The 27,459-nt window shown below is 36.8% G+C and overlaps 1 protein-coding gene across 1 annotated transcript; it reads right to left on the bottom strand.

The window, feature by feature from the left end:
* FAM199X (family with sequence similarity 199, X-linked) lies at window positions 1-27,459 on the bottom strand. The gene is made up of 6 exons (XM_035007714.1): window positions 26,983-27,459; window positions 18,881-19,100; window positions 9,791-9,940; window positions 9,380-9,541; window positions 6,892-7,158; window positions 1-5,600 (listed from the first exon to the last, which is right to left on the bottom strand). The coding sequence occupies exons 1-6, from the start codon at window positions 27,177-27,179 to the stop codon at window positions 5,430-5,432; spliced, it is 1,167 nt and encodes a 388-aa protein (XP_034863605.1). The 5' UTR covers window positions 27,180-27,459; the 3' UTR covers window positions 1-5,429.

Below are 27,459 nucleotides of genomic sequence, written 5' to 3' on the forward strand. Positions count from 1 at the left end.
TTAAAATATTACAAGAGATTTTAATACCCAAAACAACACACTGTTCAGTCTGATATTCAGCTTTAAAAGACAGTTCTGCCACATTGCCAGTTTTAATTACAACCATACATACACACTGAGATTTAACTACAGAACTACTACTTTCAAGTACAAGAAGGAACTCAAAATAGAAACGACCTGTGTTACAGCTATTGTCTTTCCCTTACAGCTTTCAGGAAAAACAGCTTTTATATACACTGTAGTAAGTACAGAATGTACAGAAGACAGTTATATATACAAAAGTGCATTAATATAGTAATACATTTAGCAGAAATACAGGAAAAAAATCCTGGTTAACAATCTGATACATTACAGTATTTAAGACTACTTGAAGATTCTCCAAACCAGTCAACTTTCTACTTGCTTTGGTTATGAAATTGATGCTACATAACTAACCTCTGAAACTGAAAAAAAGTGAAATTTTTAACCATCCGTGAAATGAAATGTTTTATATATACTTGTGTTTATCTTTAATAGCCTTTGACAATAGTCCTATTAAACTCCCAACACAAAGATTTAGAATGGATAATAACTATACCTAAATTAGAGTACTCAAAGAGGAAATTAAATTGATCCACTACAGGAACAGACATAGTCTGATCCATTCCTAAAAGCCTCAGCTAGATAACCTAACCCCAAAGTCCAAACTTAAATCCAATTGGTCAGCTACTATTGAAGAGCAAGCAGCTCCAGAAAACAAGCCATGGCTTCAGGCCACTGTTCCTTAGAACAAGTCAGAGTAGGTAAGTGTTAACTTGTCATTTATACATATTAATTCTACAACTACCTTTATATAGTCAAAATGCATATGTATAATTAGAGCAATTCTCCTCTTTTCTACCCCTAGCCCTCACCACAAAAAAAGAACACAGATTTCCACAGGTTCCACTGACCACAAAGATGTAACAAACCTGACAATAAAGAAAAAATACTATATATTGAAATCAGAGAAGACTAAACCAGTTTTTCAGAGTTCAGTATGAATGTCAAATTAAAAATTAACTTACCATCATGTGATCTAGGTTAGAACATTAATAACTAATTTAAAATAAAATTGTGAGGGGGGCTTAAAATAATTTTAATATTAGAAAAAATATGAAAATACAATTTAAGCGAGTCAACTTAGATCTGCAGCTATAGCATGCAACTTCTGTACTCTTATTAATAGCCAGTAAATTAGAGGAATTTTCAGGGTTCCTTCTAAGCCTTTGGAATAAATAAATAATTTTCCAAAGAAATGAGAATTAAGCTAGAATTCTAAGGAGCTATGTTCCAGATACTATGCTGACAGACATGCCTAGGTCTAAATATCTCAGATGTTTCTCACCCACTTAACATAATTTCATTATAAAGATAGAATTTATCTTACTTTGTCAGACTTAAAATGAATCCAAAGTTACCACAATACATGTGTATACAAATACTTATTTTCTAACTAACAGTCCTTTTCAGGATTAGATTTACCTCTAAGTTTAGACATGTTGAATGTCAGTGTGCTCAACACCAATACCATATTTGAAATACAACTGGGAATTTTCCTATCAACTGTCTCAAACTATAAACTGACTTTAAGTAACCCCCTCCCAATTCTAAGCAAACATTTCTTGAAGATAGAAGAGCTAACAGGTAATCTGTTAAAGGGGAGGGCAGTGTTCCAGCTATTACACAAATGAATGCAAAGAATCCCTAAAGTTCTAAGAGAATCAAGCTGCTATATAATCTCTGTTCTTGACGTACTTTTGTCTTGAAAATTATCTTTCCAGATACTAAGAATTACCTGGCATTAAAAAAGCATTCTGGCTTATGACCTTTTTCAGGGGAAAAAAATGAGAGAATACATTAAGCTCTACTTAAGGTAACTTTCAGTGTTCTTCAATGACCTAGCTGGGCCAAAAATGAAGTTAGGTAATGAAATTTAAGATCTGAAAGGTTACTGTTTTGTTATACACTATTACCACTGATTGGTTCAATGTAATGTTTTTGCTTACTGATATCCAACAGCATGGGGATTTTATAAAACAAATTACAATATTTAGATTATTTTTGAGTTTGAAAAAGCCTGATATTGAGAAAAAGTACAGAGTTCACCTTTAAGGCACATGAGGCTATAAAGTAAGCCATGAACAAAAGTCTCTGCTACAGAATCTGGAAACAAGACTTCTATATTTGTCAAGTACTAACATTTTTGGCTTAAATATGAAGATATATGATAAATTTCACAATTTTTAAAGCTCATCGGAATCTGGATACCTTTATACAGTAGTTTCTAGGAATTTTTCCTTTAAGAGGGAATTAGCACTTTTAGGAGCTAAATAAAATGAGGTCTCCACCCAATTCATAAAGTCATTAAATTACAAGTCAGTTTCTGGGATTAATTCAGCAATACCTATCTATAGTTAAATGGACAAAACTGCCCCAGCCTAAGAAAAAATGAGACAAGTCTCTCTCATGAAAAAAAGCATTATTTTATTCTATGTTCTTGTTAGGGCAGAATGAATTCGCTCTTTATAGTCCACTAAACATTATACTACTTTGCCATACTTTAATTCAGCTGTAAAACCGTAGAAAAAGACATGCCATTTTGTTTAACTCAAAGTTCATACATGTGGTGGGCACTGACAGACTTCTACAAGAGCTCCTTTTTTTCCAGTTTTATTGAGATATAATTAAACTTACATAAAGATCTCTAATAAAATGTTTTTTGAAAAAATCTGAGGGAACTTGATCATGCCCTAAGTTAAACAAAGGTTATGTTTAAAGGGGGAAGAAACTTATTTGCTCCAGTGTCCATTCTCTACAGATGACAACGGACACTGGAGCAAATAAGTCTCACGTTTTTATTAATTGGTTAGTTTAGATTTATATTTAAAAAGAAAAAATAATGAGTTGGATTTGTCTTAAACTCAGAGATATACCAGACTGAATAAATTATTACTTATTCCAAGAAAGAAAGAATTCCAACCTGAATTATCTACATGAGATATTAAAACAGAAAAAACACAGTATAGCACATTAACGAAAACAAGAGAACTTTTGTCTTTTACTGTTTTTTTTTTTTATGGTGGGAGAGATGGAGAAAGACTTTGTAATCTCCCTCTTCCACATCACAAGCAAACCCAGGTTGTTTTAATTTTTTTCTTTTAATCAGAGGAATTACTTTCAATCTCCTCTAAACCAACTTTATGGGCAATCTCTAATTTATAGTACTGTAAAGACAGTGCATCCAGATTTACACAAAATTTCATGGCATACTTTACTATAAACACTCAAATCTTTATAAACTTTTAAAACTGGCTTTGTGGTGCTTTGGTAAATTTGTTTAATAGTGACTTAAGTTAAATCTAAGGTAATAAGACTGTGATTGTTGGGAGAGTGGAAAAATTGGTCTTACTTTATCATGACCCTGTTAGGACTTTCTTTTACTGGTCATTGTCAATTGTTTCCAAGTATTTAACAGATAAATGCTGCTCTATGGTCTCCAAAAGTGGCCTGTTTTCCTGGAAGAGTAGGTAAAGAGAACAGACAAGTCATTCTCTGGGATTCTGCTTTTGCTAGGAGCAGGTAGAAAATTCAGATTTGCTCTTCTCTCCTTTTACTCCTCCTATACTTGGAAGGGAAAACACAATGAGGGTTACCTTCCTCAAAGTATTCTGGGGTCTAACCCCAAGCTCTCTTTGGGCCCTCTAAAGGTGGCTAGGAGCATCAAAGAAAGGGTAAGAGGAAAGTCAGAGGGAGTAATCCAACTGATAACCATATACACATACTTTCATTTTAGGTAAAATTTTTAAGTATGAATTTAGTAGTCTTCGTAATCTACCATACCACAGACCTCAGCAAAGCTGCAATACATCAATTTTTATCCTCAGTTTCAATTCTTTAACCTTCAAGGAATTAAAATAATATCAAGTTTTCAAAACACATGATTGTAAGCCAAGGTTAAGCCTTTATATCAACTGAGAATTAAGAATTTAAGTCTATCTCTTTCTTAACGAGTCACTTGATATGATAAAGTTAAAAAAAGTAAAAATCCTATCAACCTGACTCTAGAGTTTAAAAAAACATTGATTACAACTCCTTCTACAGAATCATGATTACCTCCCAAGTTATCCACAATAAAAAGAAAATTATGAAAGTCAGCAGTTTGATTGTCAGTAGTATCAGTTTCCATCTTCTTTAACCCACGTGAATGCTTAAAGACATGTGGTAGAAGAAAAGGAATTACACTACTCCTAATGTTCATGATAACAAACTCTCCATGAAAACATTTAAAGAAACTCCATGATTTCACATCTAAAATTAGACTTCTATTAACAGCCAACAAGCTATGGTTTTTTCCTACATCTCACTGTTCTGTGTATTTCTAGTGATTTATAGAGAAGTTTAGGAGAACTGTAAGGGTTTTCTTCAGTTAACTTTGAACATTAACCTGTTCACATGCCAGAAGCTGTTATACCAAATATTTAAAAATTAGAGCTGTGCTGGAAAAAAAAAATGACCTACAAAAAGAACTTAAGACATAGTTTTTGCCTTTGAGACAGCTTCACAGCCTAAAATTTCAAAAAGCAGTGGAAAAGCAGAATCGGTTGTTTTGCTTAATTGCTTTCTCCATTTGAATATTAATCAATATAGCATCAAGTCTAAAGTTCAGCTACTAATAACATTATTTCCTCAGTAGTCCTCACTTACAAAAGGATTCTGAATTTACATAAAGTGAAAAACAAACCTAACAGGAAAGACCTTAGGGCCTGTTATTACACCTTTAAGTTAATAACAAATGAAAACAGAACCAAACCTAATGAAGGCACTATTGTAAACAGCAATCCACACCCCACCCCCACAACCTCAAAAAAGGATTTTCACTAGGAATTGAGAATTATACTATGGCCCTTTAGAAAAGGCAAACTAAGGAACTGTAACATTAAAAAGGAAACTGAATTATGATCGCTACGTACGTACCTATACTGACATAATAAACTACTTGTCAGCAGTACCTTGAAATCCTCTAAACTGTAAAAGTACTAATTCTTGAAAAAGCCCACTTAAACCACCCTAAAGTCTAAATAGTCAAAACATTTACTAAATTAGTGGTTCTTAAAACAAGAGCTGCGTGCAACAGAATAACCTGGTGCTTGTTAAAACACAATGCTGGGCCCCTCCTCCAGGGTTTCTGATTCACTGGATCTGGAATGGGGCCTGGTAGTATGCATTTCTAACAACTTCTCAGGTGATGCTGAAGCTGCTGGTCCAGGGACCACCTGCTGAGAACCACTGGCCTAAATTAATGGTACATCAGCACAGCCCTAACCAAAAATTTGGTCAAGATGCATGTAAACAAATAAAAGGACAGAATACTTAAATGCTTAGAAAGAATGCTGATAAATTCACCCTTATTACATCAAAACATCTACATCTGCTTCGTGGTCTTCCTCAGTCACTTTCAAGGACAGCACTTCTTCATTAAGGAAGAGCCCACTGAGCCTCTCCTTCCGAGCCTGCCTCTGTTCTTTCAGCTGCCTCTTGCGTAAAGCCTTCTGCTGTAACTTCCGCTGCTTGGATCGCTTCTGTCAAAATACAAATTTCTAAATCAGTAAGGTTCAGTTCTGGCATATCCACCCCAGAATACTTTATGGATCAAATTCTATATTTTCAGAATCTCTGGAGATGTTCAAATTCCTCTGCAGTACGATCCTGGTTCCAGTAAGTGAGCCACTGGCTTAGACTTGAAAATGATTCTTCAAGATCCTATTTTTATGGTATTTGACCAGTGAATCTTAGGAAGAATTGAAACCCGATCATTTTGCCTAGTTATGGATAATCAGTCATTTCCAAGCCTCTTTTTTTTTTTTTTCTTACCAGATTAAGGTACATTGGCGTCACTGCGGAGTGAACACATAATAAACAATACTGAATACCAATGTAGAGAACATTGCCAAAATCTCTAATGCTTATGCTTTTAAGGTGTCTTTTATCCAAAAGCAGAAGCGATTTTACAATGGCTGGGAAAGAATCATGTCTTTTCCATATTAGGCAAATACCATCTTAAAAGCCCATTAGAAACCCAGTGGGTACTCCCATTCCTTGTCACTGGTGAACTGATGCAAAAAAGGAATGACCACATATCCAGAGGAATCCCCAGGCAACCAACAAAGCTGGCTATGTTTCTGCTACTTTGGTAAGAGCCAGGGAAGGAATCACTGTCTATCTTCTAGTCACCCACTGGGTTCCCAAAGAGTTATAGAGATACCCTTCTCTTCCTTAAGTTGGCTCCAAACTGTCACCACTGCAAGGAACCGAACTTACCTAAGCACCACAAAACCATTCTAAATACACTTACACCTCCCTATTTTTTTTATGTGCCCAAAAGTATTACAAAGAATTCTTCAGCTGTGAATAGGCAGAAATTAGAGAAGGTGTTATTATATTTTTAAAAGATCTAAGAACATACAAGATTAAAACATTCAGAAAACATTTAATACACACACACAAGACATGCAGAACATTCTTAGGAGCTAATAGACAGCAACATCAGCAACATAGTGAGATCCGCTCAGTAGTGAGTTGCAGTCAATACTGCAATCCTGAGACTCACTATTTCCATCAATTTATCTTACTTAAAACAGACACAAAAATCAGATGAAATTGAATGTGATACGGCTGTGGGTCAAAACAGTATTTCAAAGCACTCAGCCTAAAGGGCTTTACTCAACAGCAGAGTATCCTGCTTGTTCACTTAAAGCCAAAATCCACAGGCATCTAGAGAGCAAGATGATTTGAACTCTTCAAGATATTTATATGAAGGAGTACGAATGTTAATATTGAAAGGTAAAGTTTTGTATTGATTAGACATTTTACTTTTGAATCCCGAATCCGCTCTGCTGCACTTGCAGACAAGTTGCTGTCACTGTGTGCTCGACTCATGTTGGCACTGGAGTTTGAAGCAGAGTTTCCAACACTGGACCCACTGCTGCTTGCAGAACTGACCATGCTGGCACTGCTGCTGCTGGCGCTGGCACTGGCCCCGCTCACTCCACTGGTGCTTGCGCAACTAAAGTTGCTTCTCTTCCAGGCCTCTCTTGCAGGCCGTTGGCGAGGGCTATGCTCCTTGATATAGTTTCTGACCTTGGAACACACACACAAAAACTGGTCAGTGTCGTTCTTTGACGTGCTCCCTCAAAATACTGGCAAAAAGAACATTGTACATAATGAAAGACATTATCAGAAGTGCTACAGATGTACTCATCATCAGGGGAATGCAAATCAAAACTACAATGAGGGGCCCCTGGGTGGCTCAATCATTAAGCATCTGCCTTCGGCTCAGGTCATGATCCTGGAGGCTTGGGATGGAGCCCCGCATCCAATCCATCAGGCTCCCTGCTCAACAGGGAGTCTGCGTCTTCCTCTGCTCCTCCCCCCCCCCCCCCCCCACCGCTCATGTTCTCTCTCTCTCCTCCGCTCACTCTCTCCCTCAAATAAAAATCTTAAAAAAAAAAAAAACTACAATGAGATACCACCTCACACCTGTCAGAATGGCTAAAATCAACAACACAAGAAACACCAAGTGTTGGTGAGGATACGGAGAAAGGGGAACCCTCCTGCACTGTTGGTGGGAATGCAAACTGATGCAGCCACTCTGGAGAACAGTATGGAGGCTCTGCAAAAGGCTAAAAATAGAGCTACCCCATGATCCAGCAATTGCACCACTAGGTATTGTGAGAATACAAAAATACTAATTCGAAGAGATACATGCCCCCCCCCCCATGTTTATACCAGCATTATCAACAACAGCCAAATTACGGAAAGAGCCCAAATGTCCATCAACTGATGAATGGATAAAGAAGATGGGGTATGTATATATATATAAGAGAATATTACTCAGCCATCAAAAAGAATGAAATCTTGCCATTCGCCACCATGTGGATGGAGCTAGAGTGTATTATGCTAAGCAAAATAGTCAGTGAAAGACAAATACTGTATGATTTCACTCTTATGTGGAATTTAAGACAGAAAACAGATGAACAGGGATGCCTGGGTGGCTCAGTCATTAAGCATCTGCCTTCAGCCCAGGTCATGATCCCAGGGTCCTGGGATCGAGTCCCACATCAGGCTCCCTGCTCCGCAGGAGGCCTGCTTCTCCCCTTCCCACTCCCCCTGCTTGTGTTCCCTCTCTCACTGTCTCTCTCTCTCTGTCAAATAAATAAATAGAATCTTAAAAAAAATTTAAAAAAAAACATATAAAATATAATCAGCAAATGGAAGGCTACAAGCCTCCAGAATTTAGGATTATAAGAAAATAACACTTATGGGAGCCTGGGTGGCATAGTCCGTTAAGTGTCCAACTCTTGGTTTCAGCTCAGGTCGTGATCTCAGGATCATGATATCGAGCCCCGAGTTGGGCTCTGCACTGAGCAGGTGGTCTGCTGGTTTCTCTTTCTCCTTCTCCCTCTGCCCCTCCCACGGCTTACTCTCTCTCTCTCTCTCTCTCTCAAATAAATAGTCTTAAAAAAAAAAGAAAATAACACTCAGAGAAATTAACAATAAAATAAATCAGATTAGGCATTTTTTAAAGGTCTTAATATGATTTAAGTGAGTTGCTGATTATATCTAAGATTAGGGTGTTTCCTAAATCTTAGGTAGGGGCCCATGGTACCTGTCTTCAAATGCAAGGCACAATTTCAATACTAATGAAAAATGAGCTGGAATGTAGAAAATTATAGTATGTCTGTTGAGAGAAATAGTGAAATAAAAAAAATTTTAAGTGATGATAAAGGCAAAAAAAAAAAACCTTAAAAAATGAAAAGAGAACATAAGTATTCATTCAACTATGTACCGAAAAAAAAAAAAATAGAGCAGTACAGACTATTTAGAAGATACCAGAAATGTGTATTTCAGAATAGCAGAAGGAAAATTACATTTTATCCTAGCCAGGCTCAATTACTCCATAAGACTACTCAAATCCCCCAATTCAGATGTTCACTCAAGTATAGATAGCCCTCAATAATCAGTATTTTGATTCTGTCAATTACTCTTTTTTAAGGTGAGTTAGAATAAACAAACAGCATAACCACCCCTTAAGTGGTAAAATTAAGTTGCAAAGCCTACACAACTAAACAGGAGGTTCTAGATCCACATGATCCCAGAAAGGCACTGCCAGGTGAGATGTACCTAAAACCTTACAACCATTTGCTCTCAAATACTGCCATCATTTTTTCTAATACTACATTTCAGAGCAGTGATTTGGACCTTAATTATTTGTGTATTTTAAAATATGATTATTCAAGTCTACATACTATAAAATAATGGTTTTCTTCATAGCTGTACAATCTGTATTTTCTTTACATACCTGCTTCAGTTTTTCATCTGTGAGACAGTTAAGTTCAATAATAAACTCACTGTCTGTAGGGGAAATTTGAGCAGAAGGATCAATTATTTTTATAATATCAAGTTGCTCCCGAAGACCCATCTCCGTACTGACTTTACGACTCAGATACTCAATATATTCCACCTATGCGATGAAAAATTATAATAAACAAGATCAATGCCAAAACCTCTGATATTTTAGTGTGTCATTTATAATGTGTTTCAAATATTAAAAGCACTTAACATGATAGGTGTTCCCTGCAAAACAGTTAAAGCTCCCACTCAGATTTTACTAAGCAATCCACATTTACCCAGTAGCTTTAAACAGGCAATACACTGAGTTTCACATAGTCTCTACGTATATGCTTTCAATTAAGAACGTCAAGATCCCTACCTGCTCATCGTTTGTCATTGCACTCCAAGGAAGTTCATCTAAATTCCGGTGCTTATTTTTCTTTTTAGGAAGCAGGCAAGGTGAACTGGGAATACTGGGTATGACATCAGAAAGTACATCACTCCCACTGGCAATGTCACTGCCTGGTAACTTTATAAAAATAAGAAGGGGGTAGGAAAAGCAAAATTTTTTCAAAAATACATTTTAAATACCACAACATATTTCATACTGATTAAAAATTACTTTTTAATGACAAATACAGAATGAGAAGACATTAATTCTGAATCACTCCTATTTTAGACAAAGCAGCAACATCAACATATTCTTTGTATATAGTCACTTACTCAATGAGATACTTTCCAAAAGCTGAAAATCATAATCAAGACTTGTTAATAAAATGCTAACTTAAGAGTCAATCATCATTAGGGTTTTTAATTCACAGTGTGAATGTAGGCTAGGGCTCACACAGCATGATGAATAAGGAACACTGGTCTCCATCTCAGGAGACAGGACTGATCTGCCATTACCTGGCTGTTTGCCTAACACTATGCTGGACATACCGTCAATATGAGACAAATAAGCCATGGTCCTTGTGCTCAAGTCAGTATTAACCACAAGGCAATTAAAATAATTTAAAATATGCTGTTAATATAGAGCAAAACACTTTAAAAACAGAAGCATTATAAAAGAAAAATTAGAAAAATGCTGAGACAATGTGTAGACAAAGGAGAAAAGCAAGCAAGCCTAATACACAGAAAATCATTTTAAAGTGAGATGCACACCAAAAAAAAAGTGCTATAATTTTATACTGCCTAATAAAAATAGAATGGATTTCATTTTTTAACAGCTATCTTGAGTCATAAGTGATACAAAGAATAGTACATATCTAATACATATAATTTGAGGACTTTGGACATAAGCATATGCCCATGAAACCATCACCACAATCAGGGTAATAAATAGATCACCTCCAAAAGTCAGAATGGTTTTAATTTTAAATGTGTTTATGGACACCTGGCTGGCTCAGTTGGAAGAACATGCAACATTTGATCTTGGGGTCATGAGTTTGAGTCCCACATTGGGTGTAGAGAGATACTTAAATAAATAAAACTTTTAAAAATAAACAAATAAATACATTTAAGTCATTCACCAGAAAGATGATTTCTTCTACAAGGAGTAGGTAATTTTCAAAGATAATGCTTTCATTTTTACAAGGTACAAAATATCACCTTTTTGTTGTTGTTGTCCTTTGCAATTGCATCTGAACTCTGGAAGATTACTAGGCTTTTGAGGTTACCAAAAGAGAAAAGCTACTTTTGCCACGAAGATTATTGCAATCACACACATCTGGCCAACTACTATACCTGGAGCACTCTAATAGGTACAGGGGATTCAAAGGATTTTAAGTCATGGTCCTTATACAAAAACTTTATACTCTACTGGGGAAGATAATATTATAACACAAACATACAATTATACAAAATAGCAAATGACAAATGCTAGGTTTGAAATGACAGGTCATCAATAGAAATATCTAGCAGTGAGTTAAAGCTGCAGGATTAAAGCTTAGGAGAGCTACAAGGGGACAGGCAATGGGGAGTCAGCTGCACAGAAGAGATAAACGAAGATACAAAAATGGGGTTGATCACCATGCAAGGTGACCATGATGCTTAGAATGAAATTGTCTAAGTTAGCTACTACTGTTAAAAACCACATTTTCATTTTAACAGTCACTGATGAGTCCAAGTACATAAATGACTACCAACAATTTGTATGACTTCCATTAAAATCTCATTAACTAACACTGCTTGAATTGTTCATTCACCCTTAGCTTTGATGTTACCTAGTCAGTGTCATGAAAGAATGATTGCTGAATGCATAGATGAAGGCCATTTTTTCAGTCTTTAATGTCAAAAAAGAAAATGTTTTGCTATTTTCCCTTTGAAAGACTTCAAATCACAACACTACTACATTAAAGATCTCCCTGGGGTTCCTAAAACAAAATGAAACAGTCCTTATCGGATGAAAGGCCTCCCCTACTTCAAGCTCCTTTGATGTATTAGGTAAAGGAACTATCAAAATATGTATACTCTCAAAATTTAAGAACAATTTCCATCTAAATCTTTAGTGAACATCTGCTAGGTAACAGACTATATGTTAAGCACTTAAATTTGTGCCTTTGGTTCTATTTATGTGTTTGCTGGGGGTGGGGGGGTGGAGGGTGGGATAAAGAAGGCAACTAGTGGTTCTTCAGCTATTTTTTTTTTTTCAGGGAGAAGTAAAAAGATGCCAGAGTTCAAATCCCAGTTCTGCTGCTCGCTAGCCATGTGATCTTGTGGAGGTTAGTTTGCTTCTTTGAGCCCCAGAGTTATGGTTAATGCCACCCATCTCAAAGGATTGTTGAGAAATTTACATGAGGTGATAGGCCTGGCACAAGGCAACCCTCAATAAACAAATGTGTCTTCCTTTTTCCATCTCTTTCCATGGTTTTGTACCCTTATAAAAGGTAGTATAAGCCATCAGAGAATGCCACATGTTGCTAAAGTGGGTGAAGTTTCACAAGGTACTCTCAGAATCACAGAATGGGGAAAAGGAGAAGGCATTCAAGTAAGAAGAACAACTTGGTAAAACCACAGATTAAAAAAAAAATAGGATGAGGATAAGGAGACTAATATAATTAAAAAGGAAATGAGGGGCATCTGGGTGGCTCAGCTGGTTAAGCGTCTGCCTTCAGCTCAGGTCATGATCCCAGGGTCCTGGGATCAGCCCTGCGTCTGGGCTCCCTGCTCAGTGGGGAGTCTGCTTTTCCCTCTGCCCCTCACCCCACTCTCATGCTCTCTCTCACTCTCTCTCTCTCAAATAAATAAAATCTTAAAAAAAAAAAACAACAGAAAATCAGTGCTATGGAATTGAAAGCTCAATGGATGAACAAGCTGTTATATGATATGCAGAAGTAGGCCAGTAACATTTTTTAAGTAGAAGTAACTTGATGAAACTAGTCTTGAGGGAAGATGAGTTAAAAAGCAGTACAGGGACAAAACAGAGTGAGGAAAGACTACAATCAGACAGGAAGTTCTTATTTGATCTAGACTTGGACTAAGATAAAAATGCAAAGAAAAATGGGAATAAACGGAGAATTTCAAATGAAAAACAATTCACAAAGCTGTTTTTAAGATTTTATTTTTAAGTCATCTCTACACACAACATGGTGCTCAAACTCACAACTCTGGGATCAAGAGTCACATGTTTTTCTGACTGAGACAGCCAGATGTTTGACAACTGAATGGATGATAGATGACCATTTGTTGAAACCAGAAGAAAACTGGCCACATTTCACAGTCATACAACCCATCCAGGGTAATGCACTTAAAAGACCTCAATTTTTTATAGCAAGAGACCTGAGGCAATATTATAGATCTTCTAGTCCAACACCCTCATTTTACAAATAAGGAAAAATAATGTCTAGGGAGGGTCATATGGCTAGTGCCAGTATCCAAAGTGGGACACAAGTCTGGTGCTTTCAACTATGCTGGGCTGTCTTGCCTTGCAGGTAGTTTGGAATGAGAGAAGAAGGCAATTTGGAATATGGAAAGTTTGTAGTGATAATGAAAGAAGCAAGTGCAAATGTCCTTCAAAATGACAATAGTCATTTTTCACTACACTGTAAGACATGTCATAAAGCGGAGTCTATTTTTTTTCCCATGGAAACACTGTAATTGGAAGTTACATTACTGATCAAGGACTTGGCATCAGATAATAGGTACATTAAATAATAAGGTCATCCAAGTGGAAATGTCAAGTAGTCAATTGGAGATATGGGATTAGAGCTGCAGATGTACATCAGAATTAACTGTATGAGCTCCTCTATATTTATTAGACGAGCAATTTTCCATTTTATATCTCAAGCTAAAAATGCTTAATAATTCTTATTCCGTATTTTTCATGGACAATATTTAGTATATTTATATTATAATCAGTAACTGTGACAAGTAGGGAGAATTAAATCAAACCTCTGCCATATTTTCTGCAGTATGCAGCAAAATTTTATGAGTAAGCTCATTTCTGTAACAACTGATGTGTAATTTCAAATTGCACCTTTAGGTTTCAAGTGTGACAGCTGAATTACTCACTCTTTAAATTTTCTATGGCTCCCTGCTCAACAGTAAAATAATTTCTCAAGCTCTAACACTAGTCAAATATAGCTTTAATAATAAAAGGACTGCAAGCAAAGAAGACTATCAGAAAAGCAAAATGCTTTGATGCTACTTCACTGTAAGGTTAAAACCCTGCCTTATCAAGTAGTTAGTATTTCTCTTCCCAGAGAATCTATGAATCCTTTATATTTACTTTAGTAGTAACTGAAACATCTGTTAAAAAGATTTAAACAAATGTAGTTTTTAATCACAACAGAGGTAACAGGAATTTTTAAGTTATAGTTAACGATTTTAATCTATATTAATCCCAACACATAATTTATAATTATCTTCTTGGATAATTTACTGCTCATCATTACAAGGTCCCACAAAGACAAGAGAGCATTTTAAACCTTTCAGAATATTTAAATAGCAAACATCCATGGTAACAGATTACCCACACTCCACTTTCAGAAGTGGGGAAACACATTGCTAAGGCAGGCCTCCTTTTTGTTCCAATGTTCTAGTCAGCCATGTACATTTTTAGTGAGTAGTTGGGGATAGTTTTCCACTCTACTCATGAAATGAGTGAAGTCAGCAATTAAAATTCAAAAACGCCTGCCACTTTGCAACATTATGGATAAAAACTCTAAATCAAGTAATCAGAAAAAATAATTCTCAGAATTATCAGAACTCCATCCGATTATACTTTATTAAGAATCCTTATAGTAGTCTGATTTTAAATACAAAGTGTGCACTTAAAAAATGAAGCACAGAATAAAAAGGTACCCACACAAAGATGTTTACTGCTGTGTTACCAATAGTAGAAAAAATTTTGAAACAGATGTAAAAGGAATGGTCTCACAAGTTCTGGCACCAGGAATATTATAGTACCAGGAATAGTACCAGGAATATTATATAGTCATTAAAAGAGTCATTATGAAGATCATGAAAAAGTTTATGTGTTAAATGGGAAACTGTATTACAGTATGTTATCCAGAAGAGAAGGGAATACTTCCTAACCCATTCTATGAGGCCAAAGCAATACAAAGATATCACAAGAAAACTACAGACCAGTATCCCTTATGAATGCAGATGCAAAAATTCTCAGCAAAATGAAATCCAGCAGCATATTAAAACGAGTATGTACCATGACCAATTTAGATTTATTCCAGGAATGCAAGGGTGGATCACAACATACAAAAATCAATGTAGTACATCATACTAATAGAATGAAGGGAAAAAATTGCATGATCATCTCAATAAAGGCAGAAAAAGCATTTTGACAAAATCTGAATAGTTCTTTCAGATAAAAACACTGAACAAACTAGGAAGAGAAGGGAAATTCCTTAATATGATAAAGGGCATTTATGAAAAACCTACAGCTACCATTATGCTCAATGGTGAAAGACTGAAAGCTTCTCTCTTAAGATCAGAAAAGACAAGGATGCCCATTTTTGCAACTTCTATTCAACACTGCACTGGCGATCTAGCTAGGGCAATTAAGCAAGGAAAAAAAGAGCTACCCAGACTGGAAAGGAAGAAGAAAACCTATCTCTATTCACAGATGACAAGATTTTAAACATAGAAACTCTAAAGAATCCACACAGAAAAAAATAATCACTTAAGCCAACAAATGAGTTCAGCAAAGTGGTAGAATACAAAATCAATATACAAAAATCAGTTTTATTTCTATACCCTAACAATGAACAATGCAAAAATGAAATTAAGAAAACAATTACATTTTCACCAGCATCAAAGGAATAAAATATGTAGGAATAAATTGAACCAAGGAAGTACAAGGCTTGGACACAAAAATAACAGATTCAATGCAATCCCTACCAAAATTCCAACCGCCCTTTTTGCAGAAATGGACAACCTGATCCTAAAATTCATGTGGAATTGCAGAAGGGATCCCCAATAGCCAAAACAATCTTAATAAAGAAGAACAAAGAACCTCATGCTTCCTGACTTCAAACTTTACTACAAAGCTAGAGCAATTAAAACAGTGTGGTACTGGCATAAGGATAGACATATATGTTAATGGGATAGAATTGACAGCCCAGAACTAAACCTACACATCTATGACCAATTCATTTCCACAAGGGTACCAAGACCATTCAATAAGCAAAGAATATAGTTTTTTCAACAAACGGTGTTGGGACAACTGAGTATCTACATGCAAAAGAATGAATTTGTACCCCTTATACATTTGTATTTGTATCCCATATACAAAAAGGAACTCAAAATGGATCAAAGACTAGATGTAAAAACTTAAACTGTAAAACTCTTAAGAAGGAAACAGGTGAAAATCTGCACGACCTTGGATTAAGCAATGGTATTTTAAAATATGACATAATAAGCACAGTATTCAAAGAAAAAAATAAATTGAACTTTACTAAAATTAAAACCTTTTGTGTGTCAAAGGACAGTATCAAGTAAAAAGACAACCCACAGGAAGGGAAAGATCTTTTGTAAGTCATGTATAAGGATCTAGTAGCCATAACATATAATAAACTCTTACAATGCAACAATAAAAGACAATACAATTTAAAAATGGGCAAAGGATTTGAACAGACCTTCTTCCAAAAAAGAATACCAATCAATGAAAAGTAAGCATATGAAAAGATGCTCAACATCATTAGTCATTAGGGAAATGCAAATTAAAACCAAAATGAAATACCCCTTTATACACAGTAGGATGGTTATAATCAAAAAGACACACAATACCAAGGTTTGGCAAGGATATGGAGAAATTAGAAGTTTCATATATTGCTGGTGGAAATGTAAAATGGTACAGCCACTTAGGAAAACATTTTGGCAGTTCCTCAAAAAGTTAAACATAAAGTTATCACATGACCCAGCAATTCCACTCCGAAGTGTGTGCCCAAGGGAATTACAAATATACATCCATAATATGTCAACTATACTTCAATAATAAAAGATACATCCATATAAAAACTTATATCTGAATGTTCACAGCAGTATATTCATAACAGCCCCAAACTGGAAACCACCCATCAGCAGATGAATGGATAAACAAAATGTGATGTGTCCATATCTATTCAGGAATGAAAAGGAATTGGTGTGGGCTGAATGTGTGCACCCTCCCTTCACCACCACCACCAAATCCCTATCTTGAAGCCCTAATCCCCAATTAGGAGGATCTGAGGGTAGGGCTTTGGGTTATTACATTTACATGAGGGTAGAGCCCCCATAATGGGATTGATAACCATAATTATAAGGGGATGAAGAGACCACAGCTCTCTCTCCCTTCTCCATGTGAAGATAAAGCAAAAGGCAGCCATATGCAAACCAGGAAGAGGATCCTCACCAGAACCCGACCACAATGGCATTCTGACCTTAGACTTTCAGCCTCCAGAATTGTGAGAAATAAACGTTTGTTGTTTAAGCCACCCAGTCTATGATATTTGTTATAGCAGTTTGAGCTAAGACAGAAATGAAGTACTGTCACACACTACAACACGGATGAATCTTGAAAACATGCCAAGTAAAAGCAACCAGACACAAAGGCCACATATGATATGAGTACATTTTTATGAAATGTCCAGGAAGGCACATCCATAGAGAAAGTAGATTAGTGGATGCCAGGTAATGGGGGCAGGGGGGAATTGGGATTATCTGCTAACAGGTATGGATTTCTTTTTAAAGTGATGGAAATGTTCCTGAGTTAGACAGTCGTGATGGCTGTACAACACTGTGAATAAAAAATCACTGAATTATACACTTTAAAATTATTAAAATGGCAAATTTTATCTCAATTTTTTAAAAGCTGAAAATATTTTATAATTTTTATGCAAATGGTATTTACAACTGTACATAAAATAGAAACATCTGAAATAATATAAAAAGAGGGGTTTTAGATTATTTTTTCCTCTTTAAAAACTCCTAAGTGTCGCATTTTTATAACAAAAAAAAACTGAAACCAATCTAAATATCCATTATTAGGGAACAGATTAAATAAATTATGACACAGCTATAGAAAAGAATGAGATATTAGTTGAAAAAAAGCAAAGGGCCAAACAGTGGCTGAAGTATGATCCCATTTGTGTGTTTTTAACACTGTGCAAACATACTTGTATCTACACAAGCTCTTACAATGGTAACCACAGCAGAGTGGGATTTGGAGAATTATCTTTAACTTCATGCCAGTCTGTTTTCATATTTTAATAAGAAAATGTTTGAAATAAAATAATATTTGATTCCTCTTTTGGAATATAAATTCAAAGATATGGATGGCTTTCAAACATAGCAGGCACTCAAGTATCTGTTGAATATAACATTTGCTTTATGCAAGGAAAGCTTCCTCAAATGTTACTGTCTTTTACAATCAGAAAATGGGTTGCAATAACATGATTTACATTTTCTGATAGACTGCACTCATTATATGGCAGAATTCCCCAACAATTTGCCACAAAGCTATTTTACATGGTATATATGCTACACACACACACACACACACACACACACACACAAACACTGTAGGGCAAAAAAACATCCCTACATATGAAGAGATTACAAAATGAGAAATTGTTATATTTCTGACAACAGAACCAAAAATTATGTTTTTATGATAACAATGGTTTGTGATCTTAGATATATAGAACATAACCAATGCAAGGATATTGTGCCTGTAAGGACACAAAGGCTATTTACTATAATGTAGGAAGAATACATTTGCTTGGATTCATGCATAGAAAAGTACTGATAATATATAATAATGAGAACATTATACAAGTATTAAATTACATGAAAATCCACAAAAAGGTATCTGTAGCATCAGAAGCCTAAATGGTACATCAGCAAAAATAAAGGATACATATTCCATCTAATTCTTAATGTTGTCAGAGATGAAAATATCAAAACAGAAATTCATTATTCTATTTATGGAGTAATGATGGTAATATAAGGGGGAAAAAAAAAACAACAAACCTACCTGCCATTCAAACTCACTATCTGACCAATCCCAGTATGTGCTAATAGAAGAAGAGACATCACTGCAGACACTCCCCTCAGGGAATAAATCAAAAGAAGTGAAGTCTTGGTCATCTAACAGTGAATAGCAATCATCTTGATCGCCAACAGAAACTGATGAAAATAGCTCCTCACTGCATTCTGAGCTGGCAACACTTGTTCCACAAGAAGTTAAGTTCCACCTTAAAAACACAACACAAAAGAAATCACAACAGGAACTCCAGAAGCCACACAATTTTAAGATATTCATAGGAGATACATTCAAGACACTTATGAAGAATGTAAATATATTTTTAGGTATGACAATGATATTGTGATTATTTTCAAAAGAGCCCTTATCTTTTAAAGATGTATACTAAAACATTTATAAATGAAATATATTTGGGATTTTTCACAAAATAATAAGGGTTTGAGGAACAAGTAATGCTATAAAACACATTGCCATATGTGAATAATTGTTGAAGCTGGGTGATGGATATATGACGCTCATTACACTATTCCCTTTACTCTTGTATTTGTCTGAAATTTTTTATAATAAAATATTTTAAAAGAAAATTGTATCTAGGGCTGCCTGGGTGGCTCAGTCAGTTAAGCATCTGCCTTCGGTTCAGGTCATGATCGCAGGGTTCATGTATTTTGATAAATAATTATAATTAGAAAGGTTCGTCTCAGTATTATTTGTAATACCAAAAAAAATGGAAACAGCCTAAGTATTATCGAAGGAAGAAGGTCAAATAGATCATGAGACTTTTTAATTTATAATTAATTTAATAAAAGACTAAAAAAACAAAACAAAACACATAATCTTTCAAGATAGATTACTTGAAAGGAAAGTACTAAGTCAAAGAATATGAACACTTCTCAAGGTCATATCATACTTAGTCAAATGACTTTCTGAAAGGCTGCACCAATTTACACTCCCCAAAGCAGTATATAAAACATGCTCATTTCACCACAACCTTAACAGCACTAGAATTTTCTTTCTTTTTTTTTTTTCAAGATTTTATTTATTTGACAGAGAGAGAGAGACAGTGAGAGAGGGAACACAAGCAGGGGGAGTGGGAGAGGGAGAAGCAGGCTTCCGGCTGAGCAGGGAGCCTGATGAGGGGCTCGATCCCAGGATCCCGGGACCATGACCTGAGCCGAAGGCAGACGCATAACGACTGAGCCACCCAGGCGCCCCTGGAATTTTCATTTTTAAAGTTTGACCTATCTGATGGGGAAAAAAAACATTTTTTTAATTTTTTTTCTTTTAATTTTTTTTTATTCTAAAAACCATTTTTTTTAAAGATTTTATTTATTTGTCAGAGAGAGAGAGAGAGAAAGAGCACAAGCAGGGGGAGTGGCAGGAAGAGGAAGAAGCAGGCTCCCCACTGAGCAAGGAGCCCGACGCGGAACTTGATCCCAGGACCTTGGATCATGACCTGAGCTGAAGGCAGATGCTTAATTGAGCCACCCAGGCGTCCCGAAAAAAAAAATTTTTTATATCAATTTTTATTTCTTCAAATACTGCCAAGATCAAATTTTAAAATATTAATTAGCTATTTTGCTCTAGTGTTTTTCTATGTGTTAATGTTTTCCTTACTGATTCTATGAGTTCTTGATGCATTAAGAATATTAACATTTTGCCTGTGGTATTTGTTGCAGGGTTACTTTTTTCTTGAAATCTACAAATCTATTTTCTTTTGTAAATTTCCACTAGCTTCATACTGTTAACAAGATAATCTTCATTGCTTAGGCAGTAGCCTAGGGAATTAATCCTTAAGATAATGATTTAGTATATCCGATACTAATAAGATACTGAAATAATGACTTCCTGAAGAAAAGCCTGTTATTTACCTATTATTAGGTTGTTTCTCATCATTCATTAAACCCATTTTTTTCTTGAACCATGTTTTTCATTTTTTAACTCCCCCCTTATTTTGTATTATTAATCTTAATTTCAAAGTTCTTGATATACAAAATTTGGGCAATCTGACAATTTTATGGCACTTTTTCCTTTAGCTAAACGTAGAATATTTTAAAGGATCAAAACACACACAGACACACACTCTCTAAACTATTATGGTTCAGTAACCATCAATACAGATGTCAACAAGCTTTTATAAATAGGCAAAAATCTAAAATTCATCTAACATCTTAGAATACCTTGTAATATTACCTAGTTTCATCACATGCTTACTAGGCAGGCAGTATCCTCATTTTTTAAAAAATCAACAAACCTAGTAGAATTAACCAAATTGTTCTGGATGTCCAATAAGACAATATAAAAGCTAAAAAATCGCAATCACTCTCCTAGACTTAGTAAACCATTATCTATGCCATATTCTGGGCAAACTGTTTTTTCTTTTGTCTTTAAATTGCATGTGAGCTTTTTCAATCTTTATTCATTCACCCACTCAACAAACAGTATCTTCTATGGGCCAAGTACTGTGTTATGTGGTAGGAAAAGCTGTTAGGTAATTTTTTTTAATGAGAACTTTTTTCTGAACTTGCAAAAATTCAGTAGAAATGTATTTCCCTCCGTGAATAATAATGACTTTCCTTTTCAAAAAACTATGCTAGATTTAATAACCTAATGGTTAGATCACGGACAAGCCAGGAATTTGCTTGGTTTTGTGCTCTTAATGTAGGGCAAAATCAGTATGTTTCTCAGTTTTCTAGGTCCATGACTTTCTAACAGATTTAACAGGATTCTGGGTATTCTTAGAAGCTTTTGCTCTTTTTTCTTTTTTTTTTTTCAATTAACAGTGGTAAAAAATACTGGGTTCATACTTGGAACCAATCATTTACAAAACAGAAAAATAATATTTTTACTACTAGAGATTTAAAAAAATTCTATTATCTTCTAATTTCCAAATATTATTATTACTTTAAGGCAATCTGAACAAAAACAAAATAGGTAGTACTTTTATTCATTGCTGGTGAGAGTGTTAAATTAGCATAATCTTCCTGAAAAGCAATTTGCTACTGTATATATATCAAGAGCTTCAAAAAAGTTCATTCCTTTGGACTCAGTAATTGCCTTTTCAGGAATCTATCACTTCCCCAAATAGAAATTGGGAAAAAATGTATGTCCAAACAATATCATTTGTAATAGCCAACAAAGGGAAAAGAACCTGCTTCTCCCCCCGCCCCCCGCCCTGCCCCAGCTCGTGCTCTCTCTCACTTGCTCTCTCTCTCTCAAATAAATAAAATCTTAAAAAATAAAAAAACTAAAAATTATATTTTCAGACTATTGTTTGAAAAGAAAAACACTCACAATGTAAGTGTAAAAACCTGGTCAAATTATATATCCTGATTTTTAAAAATTACATATGAACATAAAAAGAACATTAAAAGTAACAACATCAAAATGCTGACTGTTGTCATCTTCACTGAAAGGGATCATGAGTGATCTTTACAGTTTTGTATATGCCAATTTCTAAAGTGAGCTTTTGTAATAAAAATTTAAGTGTGATTCTTTTAGACTGCTCCGTTAGTTTCAAATGTGTAATGAATGACCACTGTGTAAATGTGCTCAGCACTGAACTATTCAAATCTACAAAGTCCTTACATCTTATTCCAGTAGGAGATAGCTACCTAACGCTAAGATCCTAGCTATCACCGTAAAATTATTGACAAAGGAGACTTTCTACCTTAAGAGAAAACTGTTGAAAAGAATCCTAATGAAATGGAGTTTAATGCAATAACTAGGCTTGCTGCCCAAATTTTAATTTAAAAAAAGTAAAGCCAAGAACATTTATCTGCAAAGCCTATCTGCCAAAACCCGCATATAGCCACCCCTCCACCTCTGCTACAATTTTGGAGCACAGCAGGCCATCGAGGTCCCAAGTTAGAGAAGATGACACAATCCCCCCACTCTACTCACATTCCCAACTCTCCTCCTAGTGATCTCAATTGTCTTGGTATCATTATCCATCCCTCTTACCCTCTCTGTAGTCTTGGAAGTAAAAAACATTCCATGTCATTTCTAAGAATAAATATTCCATTCGTGTTCTGAGTTCATCCCAGCCATCTCCTGTCATCCCACACTCTCTCATATTTTCAGTTTCTCCCTTTCCTGTGGGCTACTTCTAAGGAGCTAAAAATATCTATTCTTGGAAAAGAAAAACTAAACAAGGCAAACAAACAACAACAGCAACGAAACCTTCACCTTTTGTTTTTTTTTTTCAAATTATTACCACATCTCTTCTCCTTCCTTTCCCTGCTAAATTTATTGAAAAGTTTCTTCTCTCAACCCTTGTAACCCACAGTTCTACCCCTAACACGTTACTATTCTACTGTTCTTCCCATTCTGAATGCTCCCAAATCCACATTAGGCTGGATAGCTCTCCCAAGCCTGATCCCTATTCTCAATTTGTCTCAACAAGTCCCCAAACCAAATTCTTCCTGCCTCTATAATGTTACTTCACGGACAATGGTTCTCCCACCTGTAACTCACAGCTCTGCTGCAAGTGTTAATTCTATATTGAGATAGGAAAACTGTGGGTAGTACAAAAGGTACATAGTAGTCTTGGGGTTCTTCTAGTTAACAATGATTGAAATAGGGTTCTAAAATCACATAACCGAGTAACTGCTTTATACAATAGTTCATTTCCTATCCTGCCAATAGGGTGAACAAAAGTGAGACACTGTCCTCTCACATACTTTTCACAATTGTTCAGTGTCAAAGTACTGATGTACTACTAAAAGATGAAGATAATAACACATCGAGTAGTTCGTATTAACCTCCTTCATCTCACAATTTAATTATAGAACTTACCAATATCATTATAATTTTGTCAATTTGGTAAATGACTTCCCTTTTTGATAATGGTGGAGGCTGCCATGGACAAATGCTAAAAGAAAACCCACAATTACATCAGAAACATCCTGTGCCAAAACCAAAGAAAAATGTCTTAAACACCACATATATTCCATATATACATTTAAGTTAAAAAATAATTGGGGCGCCTGGGTGGCTCAGTCGGTTAAGTGTCCAACTCTTGGTTTTGGCTCAGGTCATGATCTCAGGTTGAGATGAAGCCCCGCATCCGGTTCAGCACAGAGTCCACTTGAGATTCTCTCTCTTCTCTCTCATTCTGCCCCTGCCCCCTCTCGCACATGTGCACTCTTTCTCAAATAAATACATCTTTAAAAATATAATTAAGTTTCTTAGTTTATTGAAATTTATTTTATTCTACCAAACTTCCAGACAAACCCAACTCGGTCATAAAATCCTAAAAGATACTCCTAGGAACGTGTGAATTCTTAGGAAAGTGGTTGTGTTCATGTAATTTTCCACTGAACCTAGAGTAGTGACATGCCAACCTCAGTCACAGGTGACTCTAATATGAACACTATAAACATTCAAACTTAGGGATCATAAATTAATAGTGCCCTGAGCCCCCTGGTTAAGGAAGATTACAAATAGAGCCCAGAGTCCAGTAAATGAGCAGGCACAAAACTGCCATCATCATAAGGCTCTTATCAATGGCATTAAATAATCTCCATAGTTTTCTTATCAGGTAACAAGGAAGACGCAAAATAAAGGTAAACCAAGTATTTACCAACTGACAAGCTTTTTATTTCCAATAAAACGTGTTTTATAATGACTAAACCCAAAGCAGAACATCAATACTCAAGTATGGAGATCTGATTTTTGAATTGCTGCTTGAACTGGTGATGTGAAGAAAAGATGTGACACGTGCAAATCCAAAATAAAAGAATTCTGTAAACTAAACTTTGCCTGCATACATGACTTAGCTGTTTGCTTCTCCCTGAAAAGGACTGACTGGAAGTATATGGTCCTCTCAAATGCCACCTTGAGGAGGGGCAGGAAGGAAGAACATTCCAGAATGAGAAAAGATTTAAAAAGCAAGGTAGGGGCACCTGGGTGGCTCAGTTGGTTGGATGTCTACCTTCGGCTCAGGTCACGATCCCAGGGTCCTGGGATCGAGTCCCGCATCAGGCTCCTTGCTCTGCGGGGAGCCTGCTTCTTCCTCTCCTCCCCACTTGTGCTCTCTCTCACTATCTGTCTCTCTCTCTCAAATAAATAAATAAAATCTAAAAAAAAAAAATTTAAAAAGCAAGGTAGCCTAGGGCAGAAACATCATTTGATGTAAATATTGCTACTTCTGTTTGCCCTAATCTCTGTTGAAAAGGGTACAAATCAAAATACATTAGACATCCTAGTGCCATTCCAAGCCTTCAGAAAAGTAGGGTAGGAGATGGAGGTTTTTAAAAAGCAGGCAAAATGTTTCACTTGGGAAAACGGGCTGAACAGGAACCTCCTCTATCTTAACTGCCCCATTCTGGAAAACAACCTTGGCCTTATCTCGGTCTCTAAGAAAAGGAATAGAAAAACACAAGAGAAAAATGGAAACAAGAAAAAGGAACAGAACAAGCTGTAAGAAATGTATTCTCCCTGCTTCACTCTTCATCACCCTACCAATTTTGGCAGTGCTTACCCTTAGCCTCTTTTCCCACTCCCTTGCCCTCATCATCAGAGCAGGTTAATTCTGAAATCATTTCACTTTCCTGTTTATAGGACTTGCTCCAATGCTGTAAAACTTAAATACCAAATATGTGCAAAAGTAGTCTTTCATATTGTTTTCCAATGCAAACAATCCTAAGCACACTTGATTTCATAAATACATTACACTCATGTTAAAATCACATCATGGGTTAAGTAAGCTTCTGCGAGTCAGTCTAAGAAACTATAACAACCATTTATAACATCTGAGCCATTAGTTCTGTTCCAAGTTTCATCACTGGCTCCAAAGAAGTAATCTTGGCTTTGCCTAACTCAGTTTTATGACCTTGAACTTAGTCTTTCCTCTCTGGGCCTCAGTTTCCTCATTTTTGCAATGAAGATTTGGAAAAGTCGTAACAAATTTACTACCACTTCCTTTTCAAATGTGTTATGCTGATCTTCTATTTAACTATAACACCTCGTTTCCAGACTCTAACTTTCTTTTAGGGAAGAATGATGTTTTATACACTCCTTGTACCTGGCAGAAGCTCAGTATAACTGTAGACTGATTTAAGAGGTGGGGGAGGGCATGCAAAAGACATTAAAATGTGGAAGGATTTGTTCATGCTCATATTGTGGACCAGAAATCAGAACCAAACTCCTTAATTCAATGCCAATATTTTCCATAGTTAAACCCATCTCCTCGCTTGTTCTCCACACACCCTCCCAGGCCTTGGTATGTATCTCTCAAATATCCACCTATATTATAGGTTGGGGCTATGTGTACATCTTCACATCCCCCATAACACTCAAATGCTTGCATGAGAGAATTCTCCAGAACACTCTAGCTTCCAATAAAATCGGTTAGGAAATGCACCCTCTGAGTAAATTTGTATAAGCAAGCCCATCCTAAGCTTAGCTCCATCCCTCCACTGGGGGAGCAAACCAAGGGATAAGCTACATGAAGGAACCTTCCAGATCTAAGCTTATACATTTTGGCAGGGCCTAAAGCGGTAAAGCAAAGAGTTCATGGGGGGGGGGGGGGGGGGGGGGGGAGGACCGTCTGGTTTCCTAGAGCTTCACGAAAAAAAAATTGGGGTGGGAGTGGAAATGGGGCTGTGAGGCAGATTAAAAATCGGGAAAAGGAAGATTCTAGCTTTAAAAGTGCCATCTTTCAAAAGAACCACAGATTGGTTTTTGAGTCATCCGAAATCTACTCTAGAACGTATGGAAAATGGAAGGGGTTAAACTTTTTCAGGTGGATGGAAACAGAGATGCATCTTAAAATTGAGGGTGCAGATTTGAGATTCTCCGGGCACAGATGAGGTAGGAGGGGAAAGGCAGGCATCACTCTGGTCCAGAAGATGAATGGGGAAAAGGGAGCAAGTAAAATGCCGGCCGAAAGGAAAATCGGAGGGCAGGGGTGAAAATAGGGAGGGGGACAGGGAAGGAGCCAGGGAAGGAGCACTGGTCGGAGGAAGGTGGGGGAGGGGACGAATAGAAGCGCAGACCCGAGGCGGAGCGCCAGGTTTGGGAGCGACCCAGCGTTCTCCCGTTTGAGGCAGGGGTGTGGGCAGTTCGCCCCTGCCCTCAGGGACGGTTCATACCTGTTGGTGTGGAAGCGGTGGAGTGGATCCGTGCGATGACAAGAGGACAGCTGGCAGCCGAAATCGCTGATGTCCAGGCAGCCTGGCTCCTCGCTCGGGCAGGTGCCCACCCCGCGAGGGGGTCCCAGAAGCGGGAAGGGCTCCTCGGGGGTTAGAAACTTCTCGTACGAAGTGGTGGCCGACGTCTCGTCGGACATGGCTGGAGACCGCCTGGCTTTGGACTCCCTCTCTGGCCCTGGGCTGCTCCCGCGCCTGCCCCTTCCCCCACTCTAACCTGTCCGCCGCCGCCGCCGAGCCGGGGTGTGCCCACCGCAGCTCACTAGCAGGCTGAGCGCCGTGGCCGGATGCTGCCGGGGCAATGCCGGCCGCGCTAAGGGGCTGCTAGAGGGCACAGCAGCGGACTGGCCACCCGGTCAGCGCCTCAGTGGCCTCGGCAGCCGTCTGAGTCGCGGCCGCTGCCCGGCCCAGCCCAGTCAG

Source organism: Mirounga leonina, unplaced genomic scaffold (genome assembly GCF_011800145.1).
Source record: "Mirounga leonina isolate KUSES-001 unplaced genomic scaffold, KU_Mleo_1.0 Mir_101222, whole genome shotgun sequence".
NCBI classification, from domain to species: domain Eukaryota; kingdom Metazoa; phylum Chordata; class Mammalia; order Carnivora; family Phocidae; genus Mirounga; species Mirounga leonina.

Excerpts from the sequence above, each read along its gene's own strand:
- FAM199X (XM_035007714.1), bottom strand. The coding sequence starts at position 27,179 with ATGTCCGACGAGACGTCGGCCACCACTTCGTACGAGAAGTTTCTAACC. Across the intron at positions 9,542-9,790 it reads CAATGACAAACGATGAGCAG|GTGGAATATATTGAGTATCT; the intron begins GTAGGGATCTTG and ends TTCATCGCATAG. Across the intron at positions 5,601-6,891 it reads AGCGGATTCGGGATTCAAAA|AAGCGATCCAAGCAGCGGAA; the intron begins GTAAAATGTCTA and ends GTATTTTGACAG.